At 43.6% G+C, this 23,680-nt stretch overlaps 1 protein-coding gene across 1 annotated transcript in view; it reads right to left on the bottom strand.

Moving 5' to 3' along the window:
- Positions 1-23,680, bottom strand: part of OBSCN (obscurin, cytoskeletal calmodulin and titin-interacting RhoGEF) — a 185,675-nt gene that overhangs the window by 128,240 nt on the left and 33,755 nt on the right. Inside the window, exons 12-27 of the mRNA XM_037382736.1 lie at positions 19,937-20,206; positions 18,568-18,843; positions 17,088-17,363; positions 15,673-15,948; positions 14,587-14,862; positions 13,194-13,460; positions 12,432-12,701; positions 11,935-12,198; positions 7,042-7,308; positions 6,567-6,679; positions 5,656-5,809; positions 4,092-4,253; positions 3,493-3,597; positions 2,552-2,818; positions 1,664-1,933; positions 573-839 (exon numbers count right to left, since the gene is read on the bottom strand). Of these exons, the coding sequence (XP_037238633.1) occupies positions 573-839; positions 1,664-1,933; positions 2,552-2,818; positions 3,493-3,597; positions 4,092-4,253; positions 5,656-5,809; positions 6,567-6,679; positions 7,042-7,308; positions 11,935-12,198; positions 12,432-12,701; positions 13,194-13,460; positions 14,587-14,862; positions 15,673-15,948; positions 17,088-17,363; positions 18,568-18,843; positions 19,937-20,206 (3,780 nt within the window). The remainder of the gene's footprint in view (positions 1-572; positions 840-1,663; positions 1,934-2,551; positions 2,819-3,492; positions 3,598-4,091; positions 4,254-5,655; positions 5,810-6,566; positions 6,680-7,041; positions 7,309-11,934; positions 12,199-12,431; positions 12,702-13,193; positions 13,461-14,586; positions 14,863-15,672; positions 15,949-17,087; positions 17,364-18,567; positions 18,844-19,936; positions 20,207-23,680) is intronic.

The following is a 23,680-nucleotide window of genomic DNA, read 5'->3' as shown; positions in this document are numbered from 1 at the left end:
AAATGATTCTGTGGCTCACCTCCAAGTCTTGCTGAAAGTGACACAGTGAACATCTTTTCTTACCGTTTCACCAGACGTGAAAGACTGGCTAAAAATAGTTACATACCCGGATGAGGTAGAACATTGTTATGAATAACAAACAGATAGCAGATACAAAAGCTGACTGGTCTATGTTGGTCAGGAAATGAAAGCCACAAACAAGACCACTGGAATCAGAGGCCTGCAGCAATTTAACACAAAGGACATTTTTAGCTAGAAGTACCAGAGTTCTAGTTCCTCAGGGGAAACGGAAAATAATGTGCCTTGACATGCAAGAGGCTGAATTTCTGCCTTACCCAGATGGTGCCCTTCCACATGCATTACCTCTTTTATGGCAAGTGCTGGATTTCAGCGTCACGGAACAGCAGCACAGTGCATAACACAGTTGGTTGGCTTAAGATACTGCATTTACGTAACATTAGCAGAAGATAACTGTGGGAACCTACCTCTGCTCAGGAAGAAAAACCCAGTGTGAAATACTAAACCATAAAGACATGCAACAGGCTAGCCTCCCTGCTGCAAACCACTCGTACCTTCAACAGTCAGCGTGGCTTCGGTCTCCGCGTTTCCAGCCCTGCACTTGTACATGCCAGCATCTTCAGGCTTCACCTTCAAAATCTTGAGCTCCGCTGAATGCTGCTCCCGCTTAATTTTGTACTTCTCGGAGGGTTCAATGGGCACGTGGCCCTTGAACCATTTCACAATCTTTGGAGAAGGCCTGAAGTCGCAGGACAGGATGACTGAATGGCGCTCCAGAACGGTCTTGTCCTCCATCTTCCTGGTGATCTGTATGTGGTAATCTGCAAAGCAGGGTTGGGAAAGAAGAAAGGATCGATCTGAAGAAGTGGAAAGTTTCTAATCTGCATTTCATGCCAATTAATTTCATGTACATTGTTCTCAACTGTTATGTGAACTGCTCAGATGGTGCTACAAGTTTCTGTTACAGAGCTGATGTGCTTTGAAACTAGAATGGCATGGTGATCTACAGGGAATGTGGGTTTCTGTAAGATAAAACTGTATATTAACTACCAAATGTATGGTCCAGTTCTGGTTAAGTGCTTACCAAATTACTCTCTAATTGAGGTTTCTATTCAAGTAAGAGCAAATTAAAGACAAAACAAGGACTTCAGGATGTGATTGGAGATATTTACTATGAAGGCAGCAGGAGATAAAAAACCTTGAAGCTTTGTCCCATGACAAACAGGTGACAGAGTGGATTAAGTAATCAAGCTATCAAACTTGTCTAGTTCAGAAATGGGACCAAATAAACTCTCCTGGCAAATTTCATCTGTTTTGTGCTCTTCAGTGAAGTCAGGAGGAAAAAAAAGGAAAGAAAAACCAACCCAATTTTGGCTCAATAGATTTGAATACAAGGTTTCAATACCAGACACAAAGTCATTTAATCAGATCCCTTCCTGAGGCACTGCTGTCTCATTTAGTGCATCCAGCACTGTGCCCAACAACTTCTAACTGGGAACTCAACAGATCTTCCAGCTACGCATACATATGTTTCCAAGACCCCAGCCAGTGCACATTAGACAGTATTTAGGAAAAATTATTTTCCACGGACTGTGAGAGGGAGGATCTCTCATGATCCAGTTCAAGGCAGGACATATTGCATTACCTCTGACTAGCAGGTTTGCTGTGGATTTTGATTTCCCAATGGAGAACTGAATGGTGCCTGTCATATCGGCACTAGTCTTCAGTATTGTCAGCCTGTGGATGGTGCCTTCTTGCTGCATGATAATGTTTCTGCCAGCCTGTAAGATTTCCCCACGTAGAGACCATTTGGGAGGTTTCACGGATGGAATGGATATCTCACATTCAAACTTGGCTTCTTCAGGCTCAGTCACATCCTCATCACACAACTCCTTTAAAATATTAATGGATTGCTCTGGATGGAATGAGAAAGCAGGAATTTAGGAGTCATGCAAGAGCTCTTACATTGTCAACCTGCACACTCATGCCATCTTTTCTGCACTTGAATACCACACTTATTAGCTCAAAAGGCCTTCAAACATCCCTTTTTTATATAAAGCCAAACATACATGGCTGGTCACAGGTCAGACAATGAGACTGTGACACTGCCTCAGGAGAGTCCAGATCTGATTCCCAGTCCTATTTCTAATGCCAGCTTCCTATTCTGATATCAAACACTTGGCACTATAAAATGGTGCACTGAAACACCGATGTTGATAATAGGACAAGTTATTGCAACTTTTTCTCTGAACAACAAACTTTCTCCAGTATATCTGATAAACTTCTCTGAAACAGGAATTTCACCACTTTCCTTAGGAGAACATATTATATATTAATTTTCCAGGATCTTCCTGCCCTTACAGTCCTAAGAGGATTCAATATCAATGGACTTCAGAATAAATCAATATTGAATTAAAGTACTTTTTAAGTGGTATTGTGTTTTCAAAGTAAATGACAACAGCTTTTTGAATCACCCAGTCTTCCTTCCAGTGCATCCTGGGGGGGGGCGGGGCAGGGGGGAATGGTTTATTACCTTCAACAAAGAAATTAGCACTGCTTTTGTCATCAAAGGCATCACAAGTGTATGTGTCCTCATCTTCATAATCTGCATCGTTGATGATGAGTTTCCGATAGACACCATCACTCACAATTTCGTATTTGGCACTAGGGTGAATTTCAACATCCTTTTTATACCATTTAACTTCAGCATTGGCACGAGACACCTGGCACTCCAGGAACCCCCGATGTTTTTCAAGAGCAATCTTATCTCTCAAAGGCTTCACAATTTTTACAGGCAGCTCTAAAAGGAGCAAAAAAAAGATGGAATAATCAGTATAGTTTCCATGAAAGATGCCAATTAAAAACTCACTAACAATATTTCTTTTATGTTCGGTTATTTGGATAATGACAGGCATCCCCACTATGCTAAGCACTCAGCTCTTCACTTGCTGTGCGTTAGTTAATTAAAGGAAAACCTTTTACCCATATTTTACCACTTGAATGGGTGAACTGCAGAGGTAATAGGTAATTCACTCAACATTACACAGCAGTGTTATGGCAAAGCCAGGGACTGATCTCTGATTTCCTGAGCTCCTCATCAGTGTGCTAATTCAAAAGTCTCCTTCTCTCTGGCTCTATCACACCGTTTAAGCCAAACACAAAAAAATGCTGTATTTTTTTAAACATACACCGGAAAGAGAAAATGCAGGAGAAAGTCAGGCTATAGCCTCAAAGTTCAAACATGGCTTTTAACGTCTTATGGTACAAAACCAACCTCCTGAGAAAGTAAACTGTGTTATTTAGCAAAAGTAAATTCCCAGGCTGGTATTTAACATGCAGTAAGGTAGGCAGGAGGTTTTCTTTCCCCGAAAGCTCTTGGTGGTGTTTAACATTCTTCACATTAAGAGTGAGGGAAGTTGGTTCATTTGTAACATAACTGAATTTGAGCAGTATCAGCATGAAAAGTATAATTACCTTTTACAGTAAGCTGAGCACGAGATTCTGCCTTTTCTGCTACAAATTTGATCTCTGCTGCATCTTCAACTTGGACACGCGCGTAAGTCAGCGAATAGGTCTTTCCTGAGAACAGACAAAACCAGACATAGCCCCTCTCAGCAAACAGTTTCACTCTCCAAGGCACTCTGCCAGGCACAGCATCACCCACCTGGCTTCAGGGCATCACCACCTGCTCTCATGGCAGCAAGGCCAACCATTCCCCTACGCCTATGTCCCTGTATCAAAGGACAACCTAACCTCAGCTCCTCCGAGGAATGATGGAACATGGCCCTACAGCCAACGGGAAAGTACCTGAAACAGAAGGATCCCACCCACCGTAGGATGATACAAATTCCTACCCACCGCTGCCAGCATGGGATGGTGGGATGACACCAAGTTTGTTTATTAAAGTTCCTACCATGTCTCTGTCCCAGCCTAGCTGCAGCCCCAAAACAAAAAAGAAACTCTGCTGAACCTTCTTAACTTGATTTTGGAGGTCAGACCCATCTGCCCAGTCTCCCATACCACCACCTATGCAAACCCACTCCCACTCAAGAATGAATCCTTTTTCACCCTACCGTCTTGACGCATTCTAATATTGTCGGTAGCCTTCAGCTTGTTGTCATTTTTGTACCATTGGGTTTGGACCTCATCATGTGAGATCTCACAGACGAAAGACGCGCTCTCATATTCATTCACTTCCACATCTTCTAGTGGTTTAACAATCTTGATATCTCGGGCTGTGAAATGATAGAAACAAATACTTATTTAGAGTTTCTCCATAACTGAGTGTGGTGTGTTTACCTTCTGCATACTTGCATGGAAACAAATGGGATTGTGTTTTATTCTAGATCAGCCTCCCTTCCTGAGTAGTTTCTCTCTTCAACACTGTAAATACATTTTATGTTTGAACCTACAGGTAGAATTTACCAGCTACAGTGGAGCTCACTGCAAGAGGATTTTTTGGATGCCAGAACTTCATACAGGTTTTAAAAGAAGTTAAACATATTAACGAAAGGAAATCTGCCAAGGAAAACTAAACACAAGCCTACAATGTCTTGTGTCACTATAAATCTGTCGCATTCACGTGTTTTTTCTCTGCACACTCTCCTCTCACTGCCCTGCCTGTGTGTCTGGACTCTATCAGCCACATCTTTTACCTAGGAGACACCTTTTCTTCAGAGTCCCCTGAACTCGGTATATTCCTCTTAAATTAGTGCAAAGCTGCAGAGGTAACGTCAGAACTGACCCATATTTCTGTGCTCCTGCAGCCCTTTCCTTTTGAAAGGGAAGGCCTTGATGCACCTTGGATTAGCCTGAGAGTGCAAATGCAAACCAGCCAGCTTTCAAACAACAACCCATCCAACCACAAAGTCAGGGAGAAAAGGGCAGGTTCAACAGAGCAAAGGAACAGCGCGGGTGCTCAGGGAGATACTGCTGAACAGAAGTGGCCACACGGGGACAGCATCTAGTAAGCAAAGAGCTGATCTGTCTTTTCAGATGTCCCTCTGGAAAATAACATTTGTGAGAGCACAGCAGACCTCTCAGTCCAGTAACTGCAGTTTAGCACTAGCTTATCTCTGGTGCTTCAGAGCCTGGCAACAAAACACGCCTGGCGCTGGACCAGCTGCACAGTGCAGCACACAGAGGGGAAAACGGTCTTGAGCATAAAGGAGAGGTGCAGTCAGAAATCACAACCCTTTCCTTAGCATTTGCAATACGAAAAGTAGGGCACTTCTTGAGGTCACATCCAAGACTTGTCCAGTCCCTGTTCAGGCAAAGTCCCCCTGTGACAATGGCTAAACCAAAAAGCTAAACCAAACCCCGTCAGCACCAGCCATTGAGCCCCTGCTTTGTGCCAGTCTGTCCGCTATTTGCTAACTCGCTAGTCTAGAAAGACAATTTGTATTCCAGAGAACAGAAAGCACTTATAAACGGAAAGCTCAGTTAGCACCTCTTCCAAAAATACTCCTCTAAGGACAGAGCAAGCACAGGACAGCTGTGCCAGCGCTCTCTCACTAGGAAGAGAAAGTTAACCAAAATGAATTAATTGCAAAATACTCCAACTCGCCACAAAGCATTTCTTGCTGTGTAGTCAGAAATACTGCAACACGTGTAATTTCCTACTTCAGTCAAACATACCATGAACCTTTAGGGTAGCTGATGTCTTGTCTTCAGCTGCTTCACATGTATAGGTTCCCTGGTCTTCATATTCACACTTGTGAATAATGAGGCTTCTCTTAGTTCCCTGGGAAATAATCCCAATTTTTTTACTTTGCTGGAGCTCCTTCCCATCCTAGAAGGGAAAAGGCCAAACCAAATCACCATCAAGTCTTCTACATCTGCTGTGAACAAAATGAACATTCAGACCTGTGCTTAATTCACCTGTCTCATTGGATTTCACAGAATTGTGCTTATATGCTGAAACTTAAGCACAGTGCAAAGTTTTCAAGAAGCACAAATGGCTGAAGAACAGGCGTAACTTCTGGATGACACCTCCTTGAAGGCTTAAGGCACTGTCATGGTTGGCAACAATCCATTATTTTTTTTTAATTAATTAATCTGAAGAATAGTTCTTCAGACATTACCCTGAAGAAATGCTGTTATCCCCATTTAAGGGGAGTATCAGCTGAGCCCCAAGGAAGGTACATCAAATGCCTGGCCTGATCCCCAACATGACTGTCAGGTGTAAAGGGAATTGAGATTTCATCTTAAATCACAGTACCCAGTGAGGTTATAAATCCTGGGTGACAACTGCTAGGCATGAAGTAAAGCCGCAGACCGCATTGCTGTCGGCTGCAGTGCTCACATTCTGTGTAAGAACAGAAACATTTAACTTTCAACCCTGTAAACACACCCAGCAAATAAATAACAGAAAGTGATGAAGTAAAGGAAAAGTAAAGGCAAGTAGATGAACGTAAGGACAAGAGAGCAATGCTAAGAGCTGTATACCAAAGGCTCAGACTCGCATCCCCTGGAAATGATATTAAAGGCTCTTATTCCCTTCCAGCGAAGTCAAAAATTAAAATACTGCTATCTGTTAAGTGCTGTACCTTGAACCACTTAACATCCACGTTGGGCCTGGACAGCTCACACTCAAATGTGACCTTGAGCTTCTGAGTTACATCCATGTCTACCAAAGGTTTGCTGATTCTCACAGGCAGTTCTGAAAAAAGAAGAAAAAAAAAAAAAAAAAAAGAGAAAGTCCAGTTACTAGGGAATTAGGTCTCCAAGACCATCTGGCACACGCAATTATGAATAGGTAGAGCCTAACTTCCATGCTTAATAAAACTTATGACAACAAAATCATATTGTTTTGAGCACATTGGTATTAGTTGTTCTGTGAACAATGATGTTATAATAATCCTGTTGACATTAGAAGGATGCGTTACCGATGATGGCCTGGTGCTTAGCATCACTTGCAGTCACAAGGAAAGCTTGTTGCCCTCTTAAAAAGCTCACCCTCTGGGTCAGGACATGACACATATCCCACACCAACCAGGACCTGAGACCTCTGGGTCTGCGTACCTGTCACAGTGAGCCTCCCCGATGAATGAATGCCCTCTGCTTTGAAGGAGATGAGTCCTGCATCTTCAAGAGTCACCGAAGATAGAGTCAGTGAATGTTTCTTCCCCAGGACACCAATACTGACATTTGATGCAGGCTTCAGGCGAACACCATCCTTCTGCCAGGTGCCTTCCACATCCTCATGTGACACCTCCACCTCAAAGGTGACAGTCCCTTTCTCAGAGACTTCGAGAGGCTGAAGACCCTTCACCAACTTGATCTGCCTCACTGGAAAACAAGAAGGGCAAGTTGGAGATTGCACACCGACAGCTATGAAATACCCTGAGGACTTCCAAAATAATTATTTCCCTATTCCTCATTCAGGTACCTACCAATTAAATGGTATCTTACAATTAAAAAGAACACCTTTGTAGGGAACAAAACCTGTCCACGACCATACTGCTAGTATGGCTGCTGTTCTTAAGGTGGATGCTTTCAGCTGGGACAAACAAGTCAAGCAAGCATTGCAGAAAAAGGGTAATGTGACCCTTTTCCTATCAAGGTCCACCACACTCGCTGTCTAGGACGGAAATAAGCTTTGGAATTGTATGCACATACAGAAGACTAGAGACATTCCTGTGCTGGGTGAGGTAGTCACCAATAACCACCAGGAAGAACCACTCAAGAAGATAACACTGTTATTTATACTGGGATCAGGCTCCCTGTGCTGTACAGGAGCAATGTTGCTGAAAATTCTTGCTCTTCAGGCATGATTCAAGAGAAAGAAAATTATCACTACAGACTAATAGAGCATAAAGGAATAAAAAATATCGTACAATTCTTCAACCAGGATAAAACCAGGGAGGGAAGGAAGCAGCAGGAAGAGGAAAAAGCTTTGAGTAAAAGGAAAGAAAAAGAACCAGCTCATGACATGGTGTGATGTACACTGGCACCTCACAGCCTCCGGGAAAAAGCATCCATGGTTTGGGTGGGTATTACCTGTTTCTATGACAAGTCATCAGTGTCCTATCAGCCAGTAAAATGGATTTAGTGTTTAAACGTGTTACATTCTTAAAAGAAATTGTCAATTAAAAACAACAAGCAAACAAAAAAAATGCTCTAAAAAGTCATGAATTGTTCACAGAAACCTTCAATTCTATGGGTTTCCTGGAATATTTTGACCTTCCTAGTGCATGTTTAGTAGAGGTAATCCACGTTCAGCCAGCATCCGAATGCAGACTTGACAGGAGTGGGCTGTGGGCTCTGTTCTGTGGTCAAGGGCTGGACCCAGCTCCTGGGCTGAGGACATCACAGCCTCCCTGAGGCTCAAACATCTCCTGATAGCACCTGTCCTTACACCACATGGGGGACAACAGGGAATAAACTATTTCTCCAAAGGTCCCACAGAGGTGTTACGAATATGCTACAGCATTACTAACAAGCCGGGCAGAAGCACAGTACGGTTCTGCCCGGGAGGGCAGCAGCAGACTCCATGCAATGCCATCTCCTTGTACCTTCCCTGCCACCCTATCGCTTGTCACACCTCACAGCAGGGTTAGAGAGCAGCACAGACACTGTAGGATCCTGTCTAATTCCTCTTTCAAAGAAACCACACTGATTCCTCTTTCATGGTCTTCTCCAAGGTCATGACCACATAAAAGGAGTTTGCCCCAAGGACAGATCTCAAACCAGACAAATGAGGGAAGTGCAGACACTTACAGGAACTTGCTCTTTGCTTCCCAAAGACAGACACCAGAAACCCTGACTTTGTCGCTAGAGGTTGCATCAGTCCCCTATTTCTGATCTGATTTTTGTGGCCAGTCCCTATTCCCTCAGGGTACCTCATGCTCTGAACAGTGTACCTACTACTGTCTAACCTTCTTCTAGGATGTCTATTGACATACCAGCCCTTCAAACAGTGAATGGATCAAGGACCAAACTGAAGTTATTCCAAGGAGATTACAAAAGGGACTTGCAAAAACATTAACTAAATACCATAGCAAATAACTCAGTGAGTGGCCTCCTGGCTATATCCTCACCTGGTGTTGTACATAGGATGGAAAAAAAAAAACCCAACAACCAAACTTTTTCAAAAGTCTTGTCATAAAGCAGCAACAGTTGGGGAATGGTAGAACTTTACAGGATTTACTTAAATAGACAACATTTTCTGTCAAGAGATTTGAAATTTCATACTTGTGTTCCCAGTATGATTTCTGCTATAATTAATTGACCTAATTATGCTTTTCCCTGCTGAAAGCTTAGAGGTGTATTACCCATGTCATTACCCATGACTGACTTATTTAAGTCTTCCACAAATGTTTCCACCTGGTTACAACTGAAAATAGATATTCAGCCAGATATGTCATTGTTTCAAGTAGCTCAGTTGTTTTTACAATCTCCTGGCATCTTAAAATCAGAACAGATGCTTATCTTTTGATGAAGCAGCTTTTATAGTGGAGCAAATCAACAGATTTTCACATAGCTATTCCTTCTTTACACTGCTCCAAAAGCAATCTCAAACCAAACAGTACTGGTCCAGCTCAGTGGTTTTTTTTTAAAAAGTCCCTCTGAAATCCACCGCCTTAGCCTAAAGCTGAGCACCAAATAACAGTAGCTCAATTCCCCAGACTGCGAGCATTTAAAGAACTGCTGACCTCAATGTAAGCTCTAACACGTTCTATTGAAAGGAGCTTATTTGCTTAAACATAAAAAAATAGAGCATAATTTAGGCTTCTCCTTTTAGAGTCTTGCTTTTGCTGTAAAGCAGCGTGAGAGCTCGGTGCCATCTCAGCTGGAGGACTTGGAGGCAGCACACATACGGGCTAGTGAGATACTTGTATACGGTCCCTTTCTTCCAACGTCTCATAACTAACGCTTAGATGATCATATGCAGAAAGAATTCCCTGCTACAGTGAGTCGATTCCCCTTTTTTATCACGGTCTCTTCTCAGATCACCTTGAGTTTTCATCACTGCATGGAACTATCTCAATCCATCAACAGAGGAGCTACTTTCTACAGTGACACTAAGTGTAAGCAATGAGAATGCAGCTGCGTGCCTGGGAAGCACAAAGCAAAATCCTCTCTCTCCATCACAATAGGAAGTTCATGAACGAGACACAGATACACATTTATGCTTGCATGACTCACCTTGCACAACACACTCTTGACAGCTATCAGGACTACCCAGTTACCTCCTATATAAAGACTGGTCCATCATTTTTGTTTTTACTACTTGGCTGTAGCAACGTCCAGTGCCTAAAAATAGGTGTAACAATCTACAAACAACTGCTAAAAATTCTTGCTGGAAGGAATATGAATATCACCCAGAGTCTGAAAAAAATGCCTTGGGGTGCAACATGTGAAAGAGGATGGAGCAGAAAACTGCACTGTACCACACTGCATTCTTCCAGCACATTGTGACTGTGGAAATGCTGTGTTTCTTTAACTTCCATGGACCCAGTTCATCTGATTTAACTGAGATAGTAAACCTGAATCTACCTCTAAATCAGGATCATAGTCACCCATGGTTCCTTGAATATTTAAGACACTCCAGAAGGTAATTCAGTGCATCTAAGACTTTAAGCACTCCTTGGAGGTCTTTTCTCCTTGGAGGTCTTTTCATCTCTCTGTTAACTACAGAGGGAGTTGAAAGTAATGTGCTACATTGAGGCCTCATGAATCCGAGATGAATCTACCAGCTGCTAGTCACTGCTAATGTCTGTTTTATTCTAGAGCTATTCAGTTCAGAGAAAAAGATGAGCAACCACCAGCAGAAGTGATAACTGCCCCGTATCGGGATGCTAAAGCAGTGGGGTTTTAACAGCTCTCAGCCAGGAAGGTTTTGAAAATGAAATTAGCAGTGCGTGGAAGTGATTTGAAAGACCCTGTTCTGTATGAGATAGTCTGTCATCATTTTTATATATTCAATTCCATCAGAAGACCACAAGATTATAAGGCTGGAAAGACCTAGAAAAAATCATCTAGTCCTTCTCTCCTCCTCTAAGACACGCTCAGCTCTTTATGTCATCTCAGACAGATAGTTTGCTAACCTTTTCTTAAACACACGATGGAGGCTCCAGGACCTCTCCAAACAACCTACTCAGTCATCCAACCATTAAAAAGCTTTTTTATTGTATAACCCAGATCTTTCTCATTGTGATTGAAGTCCATTATTTCCTGTCATTATTTCCACATGGAGAACAGACTGTTCCCTTCCACTTCACAACAGCTTTTTATGTACTTGAAGTCTGTTATTGAGTCCATCCTTACCTATTATTTATGACCTACACAGCACCAATTGGTGGCAGGGGCTTTACAGACAAAATTAGATAGTCCTTAAGAGCTTAAATTCTATCTTCATCTATCCTGTAACAATCACGACAAAAGGATGGAGGAAAAAGGACAGAAGTACAGGGCTACAGCTGAGACATCATTAGCTTGCTTGAAAGGGCAGCACCCTCAGATAGATTTGCTCTTGTAGTTTTTTTAACCCTGACTGAATATGAAGAGACATTTAGAAAGAGGTGGTCTGCAGAGAAGAATTAGGGTAATGGATGGCTGAAGGGGTAATGGTTTGCTAAAAGCCATACAAAGGAAAAAAACCCCAGAGTATACCAAAGAGTGAGAAATTTCAGAGGAAAGAGAAGAATCAGCTGAGAAGCCTAACGGTCAACAGCATGACTGAAAGCTGGCAGGATGAGATGGAGGCAACAGGAACCAGCCAGCCATTCTCTGTTTACTGCCCTTGTTTTAACCTCCTCTTGCCATTTGACTGATGGCCAAGCCCCTGGTTATGTCCCTGTGTCCCCATGGGGGGGCAGGGGGGGCAGCAGCCATTATGATAATGGAAGAGACCAGAATCTACCTCCAAACCCTGTCCCAGGTATTTATAGAACTGGAGATCGTTCAACTTACTTTCCACATTGATCTTGGCTTGGGTCTTGTCATCAGGACTCTCACAGCAATAGAAGCCCCTGTCTGCAAAGGAGATGTCCTTAACCACCAAGGTATGCTTTGTCCCCTCAGCTTTGATCTCTATTTTTTCACTGGGCTTCAATACGATGCTGTTCCTCATCCACTTCACCCCTGCAGGCTTGGTCAGCTCTACCTCCAAGGTCACTGTGTCCCTCTCTTGAACCGTTCTGGGCTCCAGTTTCTTCTTGAACGAAACTGAGGCCTCTGCCAAAGGAGGAGAAATATTAGTAAGAATGTAGAGGATCCAGAAAACAGGATTTCGGACGAAATTGAAGCGGTAGCTCACATACCTCCCATCCCAATATATTCTGGGGGTCTCTGTTTAATGATGTGAATTTCCCTGCTGCTAACATAATCAGTCAGAGGGAAGGCTATATAAAACAACACAGGTCACAGCATCAGTGACAGCCTGTCGAAGGGGCATTACGACCTCTTACCTCGGACTCTGAGATTGGCTTTGCTTTCTACACCCTCAGCGTTGGCGGAGATTTCAGCTGCATCTTCCAGTGTCAGATCAGTGATGGTGAGGCTGTGGCTGGTATCCTTCTGCGAGATCACATACTTCTTGCTGGCTTCAATCTTGACACCGTTCCTGAGCCAAGTGACCACGGCATCACTGGGAGAGACGGTGCACTTGAACACAGCCTCGTTGCCTTCCTCAGAGACCACGCTGTTGAGGCTTGTAATGAATTTCACCACTCTGGGAGCTGGTGGATAGGAATAAAATATTTAGCAGCTTTGTTCTCCGAGACACAGCATAAGCACCTTCAAAGAGCCAAAAGCTTCTATGATGTTATCAGAAGCAGCAATTTTTATTACTGGGTCATCACATTTCCCATGTTTTAGTTTTGTGTATAAAGATGCCAGAAGAGAGGGGCAAAGAAAGCTGGGGGGGGGAAGGGAAAGAGGGGGCGGGAGGAGGTCCCATCTTATATTTGGGTTACTTAATTTCAGCCTCAAATGTAATATGAAGGTCAATTTGCCCACATATTAAGAGACCTGAGCTTAACAGGTCTCAAAAATCATTATATTCTTCACAAACAGAGGTTCCACTGACATTGGGAGAGGAAATGGAGTTTTGGATGTTGTTGTCAACCCAGGACACAGCACAAATACATGAACAACTCAGCTTTGCAGAATTGTAATGGCTAAGAACCAAACCCAAGGATCCTGCCACATTGCCACCACGACAAACATACCTTTGGGGGTGATGGTAATGCTGCTCTTGTCATCTCTGGACTCACAGGAGTACTCTCCCTCATCCTCAGCCCGGATGCCTGTTATTGTCAGGGTTCGTTTGACCCCCTCTTCATGAATCTGGAAACGCTTGCTGGGCTTGATCTCAACTCCGTTCCTGCACCACATCACCTTCCCTTTGGCGTGGCTCACGTCACAGGTCAAAGAGACGCTGCCTCCAATCTCAGCATTAACAGGTTCAAGTTTTTTGGCAAACTTCACTGGGATTTCTGAGATCCAGAAGAAGGAAAAATGATGAGAAAGAAAATTATAAGAAACCCGTTCCAAGAAACTGGGTCTGGCCAACTTACATAAATAAATAAATAGATAAATAAATAAGTAAATAAAAAACCAAGCAAAACCAGAACATATTTGGGGATCAGGGTAGACAAAAACAAACCAGAAAGGTGGAAATTTAGGGAGATTCCTTTGACATGGTATTTTAATATCACTATCATTCTGTAAAGCAAGAACAGCATCTTAAAACATGATTGGGTATTGCTTTCCTTTCTTTCTCATCTTTCACCTGATGGGACCATGTAGAGTTTTTACATCAGAGTCTGAAAACCTGTAGGAATGCATAAGCCCCAGCCACCTTCATCTCTCCTGTTACTGGAGACACAAGCAATGGAGTCAGAGAAACCCAGGGTGTGATTTCTCTCATCCTGAAGGGGACATTGAAGAGATCAGGTGTATCATGATCTATTAGCAACCACCCCTCTGCAATGGCTCCAAAGGATGCCGAGGGAGTGCATCTTAGCTGCAGACATCTCCAGTGTGACTGAAGAGGAAGGAGCAGGCCTTTGCTCTGGGACATCTCCCCTCTCATCTCCTGTGGTATTTCATCCTTCTCGTCAGTTTATACCCTTAGCCTTGACTAGGGAACAGCATCCCAGGTCCACCATCCGACAGATAGAGGAGGATCTAACTCAGGTCCTGCTTCCCCATGTGACTAACTCACAGATCTTCTCCTCACACAACATCCCCCGACATCCTCAACAGCTTTGTTGTGCTGGTGAGCAGACTGGGGAAGAGCTAGGTCTCTGCCATGCCCCAGCTACTGGGGTTGGGCGGAGACAGAAAGAGCATAATGCAAGTGGGGAGGCAGGCACCAGGAGAAGCAGCCATCATAGGCTTCCTGGTTCCTCCAAGTGGACAGAAAAGGTGAAAACCTGGGCATCTGGAAGCAGGAGAACTTTGCTCACCCATGGTGGGGCAGCCACAGCAGCTACAACAACAATTCAAGCCTTGAGGTTGGAACACTTTTACAAAGAGTTTGGACTTCACCTCCATCCTACCATGACAGAAGCGTAGCTGTTGGGTTGGGACATGACCTGTGTGCTGCTCTCTGCTCACCTTTCACCTGCACTTTGAATTCCTGCTTGTCGTTCTTTGTCTGGCATGTGTACACAGCAGTGTCTGTGCTCTCAGCCAGGGTCACCGTCAGGGTCCTGCATGCCCCCTCACTCTTGAACTCGTATTTCTTGCTTGCCTTGATTTCCGTTCCATCCTTGAACCACTTCACTGGAGCAGTTTCAGGTGTTACTGAAGTAGTCAGTGTGATGCTTTCATGTTCCTGAACAATGAGAGGCTCTTTCTGGACAACTTTCTTTTCAAATTTAGCCTCTGGTTCTAGGAAAGACATTGAAATAGGAAACCAAAAACTTAATGCTCAAATCTGTAACACAGTAACTTCCTCTTACTCTCTCTTTGTGACTCACAACACCAGCTCATTCATGATCTGCAGTGACCCAGGCAATGTCTGAGTATTTGTGGCTGGTACAATCTTTTGCTGAGCAGGAAGAAAGAAAATGATCTGTCAGGCAACCCAGAGCTGCTTCTTAGAAAAGAAGCAAAGGAAAGGAATTGCGAATACCCATTTTTATCTGCTGCTCACAAAAAACTTGTTTCTTAGGAGTAAAATGACCTATATAATTCTTTCCTTTCCCATTTTTAGGAATTTAGGTCCAATTAAAAAATATTAAAGTGCAAAACCTGAATTTATGGCCTGTTTTCTTTTCTCTTTGCTCTATTACCTTTCTCCTAGTCTCTTTTCATCTTGTACAACCCTTTGCCACAAAACTGGGAAGTTTTGGGACACGGACCAGCTTTTCTTGGTCATCTTTCTCCATAAATCTATTGCTGCACTTCAAAGCTTCCCACTTCTTTCAGCTCCCCACCAGTGAAACAGGTTCATCAATGGGGTGTGCAAAGAAGATAAGCAAAAACTGCATAGCATGTACATAGCCCAAAAAAAGTCTTCAGCCAGGTTCCTCACCTCTACACTGCTAGATTGAAAAAGGCCAAATTAACATGCGGTGTGGTTCACGGATGTTGCTCCAGGGGAAATGGTTGCTGCACCATGGCTGCTGGGTAGGGAATATTCAGTTTTACTCTAAAGCCACACAAATTGCTGCTTCGCCCCTCAAAGTGAGTACTCACCAGTTATTTCCAACTTGAAAGTCAGCTTCTGGCCTGCAGCCTCACAGATGTATTCTCCAGCATCTTTCTTCTCCAGCTGGTCTATAACCAGGCGCCGGGTTTTGCCCACAGTTTCTATTTTGAATTTCCTAGAGGAAACAAGCAGCCTTCCATCCTTGTACCATTTTACTTCAGTTGCATCCTCTGCTACCTCACAGCTGAGGGTGGCACTTTCCGTCAGGACAGCTTTCACCTCCTTCTGAACCTTTTCCTGGTTTATAAATGCAGGTTTTGGTTCTGAGTGCAGAAACAGAAGAAAATATTGATCAAGGGATTAAAATAAGATCAATCGTACTAATTTCTGTGCACATGTTTTAAAATGTTTAGGTTGTCAACTGCCAAAACAGATTGCTTTCAGTGGGCAAAATCTGCCCTTCTGTGTGACTGAACTGCCATGTGGAAAACTGGGTAAGAGCCTAGGAATGGAAAGGACCAAGAGGGTTGTTGAAATCATCCTATGGTTGCAAGCCATCATACGTAAAATATTTAATTAAAGCATTCCCAAAGAACATCTGTCCCACATATCACCAAAAGCTCCCACATTGCTTTTACTTAAGACCTAGGATAGAAATACGGGACTAAGAGCTTCTGGAACAGACTCTTCATGGTTTCTTCCACTGTCACAAATGTGACTGTCAAAGAGACAAAGGAAATGCAATTGTATTTCTACATCAGTAGAACTCCCTGCAGTACTCAGGTAGGTCAAGATCATGGACAGCGACGTACCCAAGACTGTTGCAATGTCAACACTCCCTTTAGCATCACATGCTTAAAGCGGTTTGGGCACCTTGTGAAACCTGTTCCAAAAGAGTAATCTCTGGGAATCTTTCACAACAAAGGGACATTTAACACCTGGTAGAAGTAGTAAGGTATCTCAGAAGGCTGAGATCTCCTACGCACAACAGCCCAAATTCAGAAAAAGTGCTGAGTTTTCAACCCATCTTGAGGTGTGCCACTGCTGAAATTCCAAATGACAAAACATATTCCAGCCTTAGAGTTCTCAGAAATGGGACTAGAAGTCTAACAAGAAAAGGATTTTTGAATGCCTCTTCCCTTCCAAGAGGTTCAATGCACAAGAATCGCCCTTTGGCATCCCAGGAATGGGAGAGATCTGAATAAAATGTAGATTATTATTACTATTATATTTGTATCTGTAACTATTATTACATAGACAGGCTAAGAATGAGATAGGCCTTTGTGCCATGTTAAAGCCAAATATTCCACTTTCTAAGAATCCAAGCAACAAGGTACAGAAAACCAGGTGAACCCTACAGGCTGCAACAAAGCCCACACCGTTGCAACTGCACCATAGTGTAAGAGTTATTGCAATTATTACTTTATTATCCTCTCCTGTAATCTAGACAAGTATGTCTTACCTGTGACACCAATCTTGAAGGTCAGTTTCTGGCCAGCAGCCTCGCAGGTGTACTCCCCAGCATCTTTCTTCTCCACCTGACACACCACCAGGCGACGCAATTTGCCCTCCGACTCCACCTTGAACTTCTTGCTGGAGGTGATCAGTTTCCCATCCTTGTACCATTTCACGTCAGTCTTCTCCTGGGCCACCTCGCAGCTCAGCGTGGCGTTTTCTGATAGTGCAGCTTTCACCTCCTTCTGCACCTTCTCCTTGTTGGCAAACACAACTTCTGGCTCTGAAAAGAGAGAGAAATTCAAAGTGTCTCCAAGATGTGATGCTGCCCAATCCCCTTCTTGTGGCTTACAGGTAAAACTGGAAACCAAATCTCTGACTTGACAACAGGTGTTTAAACATATTGGCAGAACATGCAAACCGCTTTGTGGTAGAGGTCTGGGGGGGGGGGGTGTTTGTTTGTTGGTTTTTTTAAAGCTTTCTGTTGCTTTGTCACAAATCACACAAAGATTAGCATTTCGACAACAGTAAGACAGATCATCTGGATGGTTCATAAGAGCGTTGTGTGGCAGGGTCCAGTCAAGGCAGGGTACATTTCTGTTGAAGTTGAGTGCAAAGTAACAATTTTTTAGAGGCAGGAGCTGGCCCATGCTGTCATGGTCCCATATTGTTGATTTCTTTAGTTCTCAATAGCTGCCTCTGCTGCCTTTTAGGTCATTTTGTTAAGTGAGAAGCATGCTAGACCAGGACTGATACATTCAGGACTCTTATTACTTCTTATGTGACCTTGAGAAAAGCTCAGCTCATCTTACATCCAAATGGTGAAATCCCCTTGTTGTCCAGAAGACACCTCAGTCATACCACTTGCAAGAGGATCAGGAAGCAGGGAGGGAGTTGGAAAAAGCTGAATCCATTTTACCACTCTACAGCCCCAGCAGGGTGATGAATCTGGAATGAGTCTCCACGACACCTTCTTTCCCTAGTTGCCTTATATATCTTGATAGACCTTGACATATATCAAGCCTTACTGCCACATTCTCTGCCAAGGCTGAAACGAACCCATCCAAGAGAAAGAAGAAGAGTGCAGATGTTGGGCAGACACCCAGCCTGCTCTCCACCATGACCTTGCTCTGAAATGCACTGAGAATCAGCTGTGGTGCAGAGCTGTTCTGGTTGCACCAACGTGTGAGGACGGAGATGTGCAATCAGTACTTTCTTTCCCACAGCCCTTTTCCTACAGAGACGGATAGTTCCCGAAGTCTTTCCAAGCATGTAGCTTGCTGTTTTAAGGGTTTTATGAAGTTTTACATATAAGATATAAATAGAACTGTATTTCTAACTCTTTGTCCCATTTCCACATCAGAGTTAGGCCATTCCAAAGATGTTCTCTACAAATTTGAAGGGCAACAGGAAAAAAAACTTATGAAACTATATTAATTTTTCAAATATTCTAGAAATAGGAATGATAGGCCAAAATCTTCTCTTACCTGTGACACCAATCTTGAAGGTCAGTTTCTGGCCAGCAGCCTCGCAGGTGTACTCCCCAGCATCTTTCTTCTCCACCTGACACACCACCAGGCGACGCAATTTGCCCTCCGACTCCACCTTGAACTTCTTGCTGGAGGTGATCAGTTTCCCATCCTTGTACCATTTCACGTCAGTCTTCTCCTGGGCCACCTCGCAGCTCAGCGTGGCGTTTTCTGATAGTGCAGCTTTCACCTCCTTCTGCACCTTCTCCTTGTTGATGAAAGCATCTTCTGCCTCTGGAATTAAGGGTACAGGGGCAGATTCAGAAAGTTAAGCTTTCACACACACACACCCCTTCCCAAATGCACATCTGGATTGCGGTGCTGAAAACGGCTTTCCCATTCACATTACCTGTCACCACCATCAACTGAACTGTTAATCTCTGAATTACATCAAGTGCCTGGTGCAGGACTCCTTTACTGGTAGTCCCAAAGATACATAGCCCCCCAAGATGCTTTCATTTCCACCACAACCATTCTCCAAAATCTGCATAAAAGAAGTTCACCTACGCCTAAGTCCGTCAGCACACCAGGCACACAGTCTATAAGAAGTCTGTTGAACTGTCGAAACCACCCAAGAGCTGCAGTTTGCTTTGCCAGCAAAAGCAAAGCTAGTCTCGGGAAACAAACTTCATGAGCCTTTTCTGCGCCTGTATCTTTATTTCCCAAATATTCTAAAGTTGTGGCATCCCAGAAGTGTGTTTCTCTAACGAATGAAAACTAGCCAGCTCCCGTGGTATTTGCTTTGCACTGCACAGCACCAGAATCAAAAAGCAATTCAATACATGAACTGCTCAATTTGCTTTAAGTTCATCAAGATCCAGCTGAGGGTTGTCAAGAGTAAAACCGGTCCTTGTTAATATTATGGTGAAAAGACCTGGTTTCCTCAGCTACTACTTCTGAGAAGAGTTCCAGTATTTCAGTTGACAGAGGCCATAATAAATAGGTTTCCTCCATAATAAACAGAGACTTTATTTCAGGAAGGGGCATTCACAAGAGAATACATGTGCTCAGAAGGTGTGCTGTGTCCTTTAATTCCTCCTGCAATCATTCAACTCTCATTTTGCTATCAGTACATCTTCACCAGGATCCTGGGAAAATTTCCTGATGACCTTCAGCCTGCCCTAGGCTTGGGCTACAGAAATCCACTGCACTCTTAGTTTTAAAAGAAGGGAGACAGATCTAATAGCATGAACACAAATGCTCAAGTAAACCAGCAAAACCTAAATGTTTGCTCAGTCACTGACTGCTGAGATGGAATTTGCCAAGCCACATAACTTCCCTCTCCTTCCAATTTTTCGTGCAACAGGGATGCAGCAAATTCTCCCACCTGTGACATCAATCTTGAAGGTCAGTTTCTGGCCAGCAGCCTCGCAGGTGTACTCCCCAGCATCTTTCTTCTCCACCTGACACACCACCAGGCGACGCAATTTGCCCTCCGACTCCACCTTGAACTTCTTGCTGGAGGTGATCAGTTTCCCATCCTTGTACCATTTCACGTCAGTCTTCTCCTGGGCCACCTCGCAGCTCAGTGTGGCATTCTCCTTCAGCACTGTCTTCACCTCCTTTTGAACTTTGTCTTTGTGTTCAAACACATCACCTGCAAGATTTGAAAGAAGAAAAAATTTAGAAGAAAAAAAAAAAAAAGCCCATAAAAATGAAAGCTTTGCCTCCAAGATCACAGGGTATTGGGTTTTCAATGGGAGACCACCTGGTAGATTACAGTTTAAATAAAGCAGCCGTAAAATCAAAAAGGCTAACAGAATCAGTTAAGCAAATGCTTGAGGAAGCACTGGCAGGGACACCTTGCTTCCAGACAGCCTAGTTTCTTGCTGCTGCTCGCTTGGGCAGCCAGAACTGCCATGCCTGATCTTCAGGCTTACACCAGCTTTCCTGCACACATTCTGTAGGGTCACTCTCTGCAGGCCAAGCAGGACAGGCTCTCTTGGGGAAGGTGTGTTTTGGCCACTTGCAGAGAAGACAAGGCTGCATATTCAGAGTAAACAGCAGATACTCCAGGCAGGATCCTTCATTTGCCAATGCTGCCCCATAAGTGGGTCAAGGAATATTCAGGGAAAAAAAAAAAAACACAACAAAGCTTACAAGGGTTATGAAATAGATGCGTAACAACTGGAGTACCCTCAAAGATTTGTATGGACCTGTGTCCTCATGGAACAGCATCACTTCCCAGATATATTCTACAGATCATGTGCTACTAATAGTACAAAATCAGAGTCATAAAATAATTTAGGTTAGGAGTGATCTCTGGAGGTCATCCAGTCCCACTTCCCCACTCAGAGCAGATAAAATTACATCAAGTTACTCAGGGCCATGTCCCATTGAGTTCTGAATATTTCCAGTGATGGAGATCCCACAGTCTCAAGGCTCATGTTCCAGAGCTTGACCACCCTTCATGGTGCAAGTGTTTCCTAGTCTCTTTTCAGAACTTCCCACGTTCCAGCTTGTATGCTTTGCCTCTTCTGTCACCATGCATTTCTGAGAAGAATGTGGAGCTGTGGACTCTACACCCTCCCATTAGACAGCTGCAGGCAGCAATATCATCTCCCTTTTTTCTTTTCTAGACTGAACAAATTCAATTCCCTCAGCCTCTCCTCATATGACATGTGCTTCAGCCCCTTAATCATCCTCATTGCCTCCACTGGAGATGTGCCAACAGCAACTTGGATTTCCAGATGGAGTAGCTGTCAGATTCTCCAATCAAGCAGGCACTGACTTCAGAAAAGTAAATTGATTTTAGGCTTGCTTTTGGTAAATTGCAAGGATATCATTTTAGAAGCTGGGCATGGGAAGTAACTTTGGATGTAGAGATCACAAGATGATCTAGCCTGCAGTAAATAGAGGGATTAACAAAAATATATCTGTAACACACTTATTTGAAGCTACCAAACTTGTGTGGATTATGAGAACTGATTCATGAAGAACAGATTAACGATTTGTTCAGGACTCAGTGTGGAACATGGTATCTTCACACTAAAGTGTTCAGAATCTGTACTTCACCCAGCAGAAAAACAGGAAGGAAAGGATCAGCAAGGCCAGGTTAAAAAAAAAAAAAAAAAACAAACACACAAACCAAAACACTTTTTAATCCTTTAAAAGACAGAGCACATACAAGAAAAGTTAAAAAGGACAACTCTGCTGGAAAGCTGTGTCTCTGGAACCCGTAACTGTAGTAAAACAGCACGATTTGCCCGAAGTCAGGCTGGATCCAAGCTCATGCAGGAGGTTAAGACACCTAGCGAGGGGCACTCTAGCACCAGAAATACATGTAGACAGGGGAAGCACTGGGGATGCACAGTGTGGGTTTCATGTTTCAAAGCTCTTTGTATCACACTTCTGAAGAAAACAAGCCAGTGTTCCTAGAAAGTGTTCTACAGGCTAATTTGTTCTTTTGGGTTCTTACCCTCACTCCAGGAAGATGTTTTGCCCTTCAGTACAAAGCAATGGAGGTTCCACAAGGAGGTAAACCGAGTGAGGAACTCCTAAGCTCACACCTTATATTCTACCCTAGGCAACTCTCTTCAGTGAAAACTTTTGGATGTTTGACTTTCCCTCAGGGCAAAGGCACTTCTTACACAAAGTACTATCGTTCAGTTGTACCTTGATCAACAGGAAGGTAAAAAAAATGGTGATTTAGGGTTGAAGCACAGAGGGTCAGAAGATCCGTTTTCCAGTTCTGGTTCTACAGCATACTTCTCCAGCAGTCTTGAAGGAGAACGCAAATGGGTCCCACCATTTCTGCCTTTAAAGTGACCAGTAAAGTGACAAGACAGAGCCTGTTTTTCTCCATTCTAATAGTTACCCATTTGCAAAATCTATGTAACGACTTCTCTTTGGTAGCAATGGGCTTGGGCAACACCCATCTGTGTCTTGCAGACAAAATGCCTGTCCCATTTTCCATGACACCCAAGTACCTCAAAGCCTGTGACAGGAAAAATACCTCCATGAGGAAGTATTCTTATCTTGTCTCTTCTCACCCCTGCTTACGGAGAGGATGGGGGATGCAGAGAAGGTTGGTGATAGTGAGGTCTCCCCCACATCAACCTGTAGAGGACAGTGCTACTTCCCAAAAACCTGAACCCCGGTCTCTGAGCCATGGGATTTTCTCTCATGATTATGGCTGTTTCTCAGAAGCCCTAAAAGTCAAGCCAATCCTTGAGTTTTCATCCAAGTGTCTCATGCAACCCTCCATTATTGCTGTCAGCAGCTTCCCTCACTTGCTTAGCTGCCAGCACAAACAACTGCTGAGAGCACTTCCCTGCCTCGTTGCATCCAGCAGAGGATAAATATCTCCTGGTCCCAGTTGAGAAGATCCCTCCACAAGAAGCTAAGAAGAGCTCTTCCTTCAAAGAGTGTGGTAAGATCCTTTGTTAATTTCTGCCAGTTTCATTTATAATCTGCTATGATTTTTCTAACAGCTTCTGCTATTCAAACATTCATTGTTTGAAATAATGATCTCAGTCTTACCCTCTGCTGCTCCTACAACCTACACAGAGCCACAGAAAAAGGTCACATAATTAATCCATGGAATAAGTATTACCATAGCTTTTCTGGCACAAAGGAGAGTTGCCAAACACCATGGAGAATGAGGCAGATTTGCCCCCAGTTTCCTTGTAAGGTCTCAGTCCCCACCAACATACACCACAGTAGGCAGCCAGGGCAGAGCAAGCAGAAAGAAACCCACCGTTTGTACCTCAACAAGACCCACAACTGGCAGTCACAAGGATCTCAGTGCTGTAACACCATGCTTTACTCAGGCCACACTGGGAGCAGGCCAGCCACAAACCACATCCAGTGTGGATAATACACAACCACCTTCATAGCCAAGTCCAAAATAAAAAGCTCAGGGCCATGACCAGTGCACCAGGCTGCGGAGATGCGCACACCTTTAAACAGACATTGTTAGATTCTAGCACTGGGTGAATCCACTGAAACAGAAAAGGGCAAATGTTTGCACCAGTCCCAGCTGTATTGTCCCACATCACTTCCTGGGATACGCTTTTAACTGGATGCATATTTAAGGTTTTCTTCTGGTCCACAATCAGAAAAGAAACAT

This window comes from Falco rusticolus, chromosome 4, assembly GCF_015220075.1.
Source record: "Falco rusticolus isolate bFalRus1 chromosome 4, bFalRus1.pri, whole genome shotgun sequence".
Lineage (NCBI taxonomy): Eukaryota > Metazoa > Chordata > Aves > Falconiformes > Falconidae > Falco > Falco rusticolus.
This window is presented reverse-complemented; position numbering and strand designations above follow the sequence as displayed.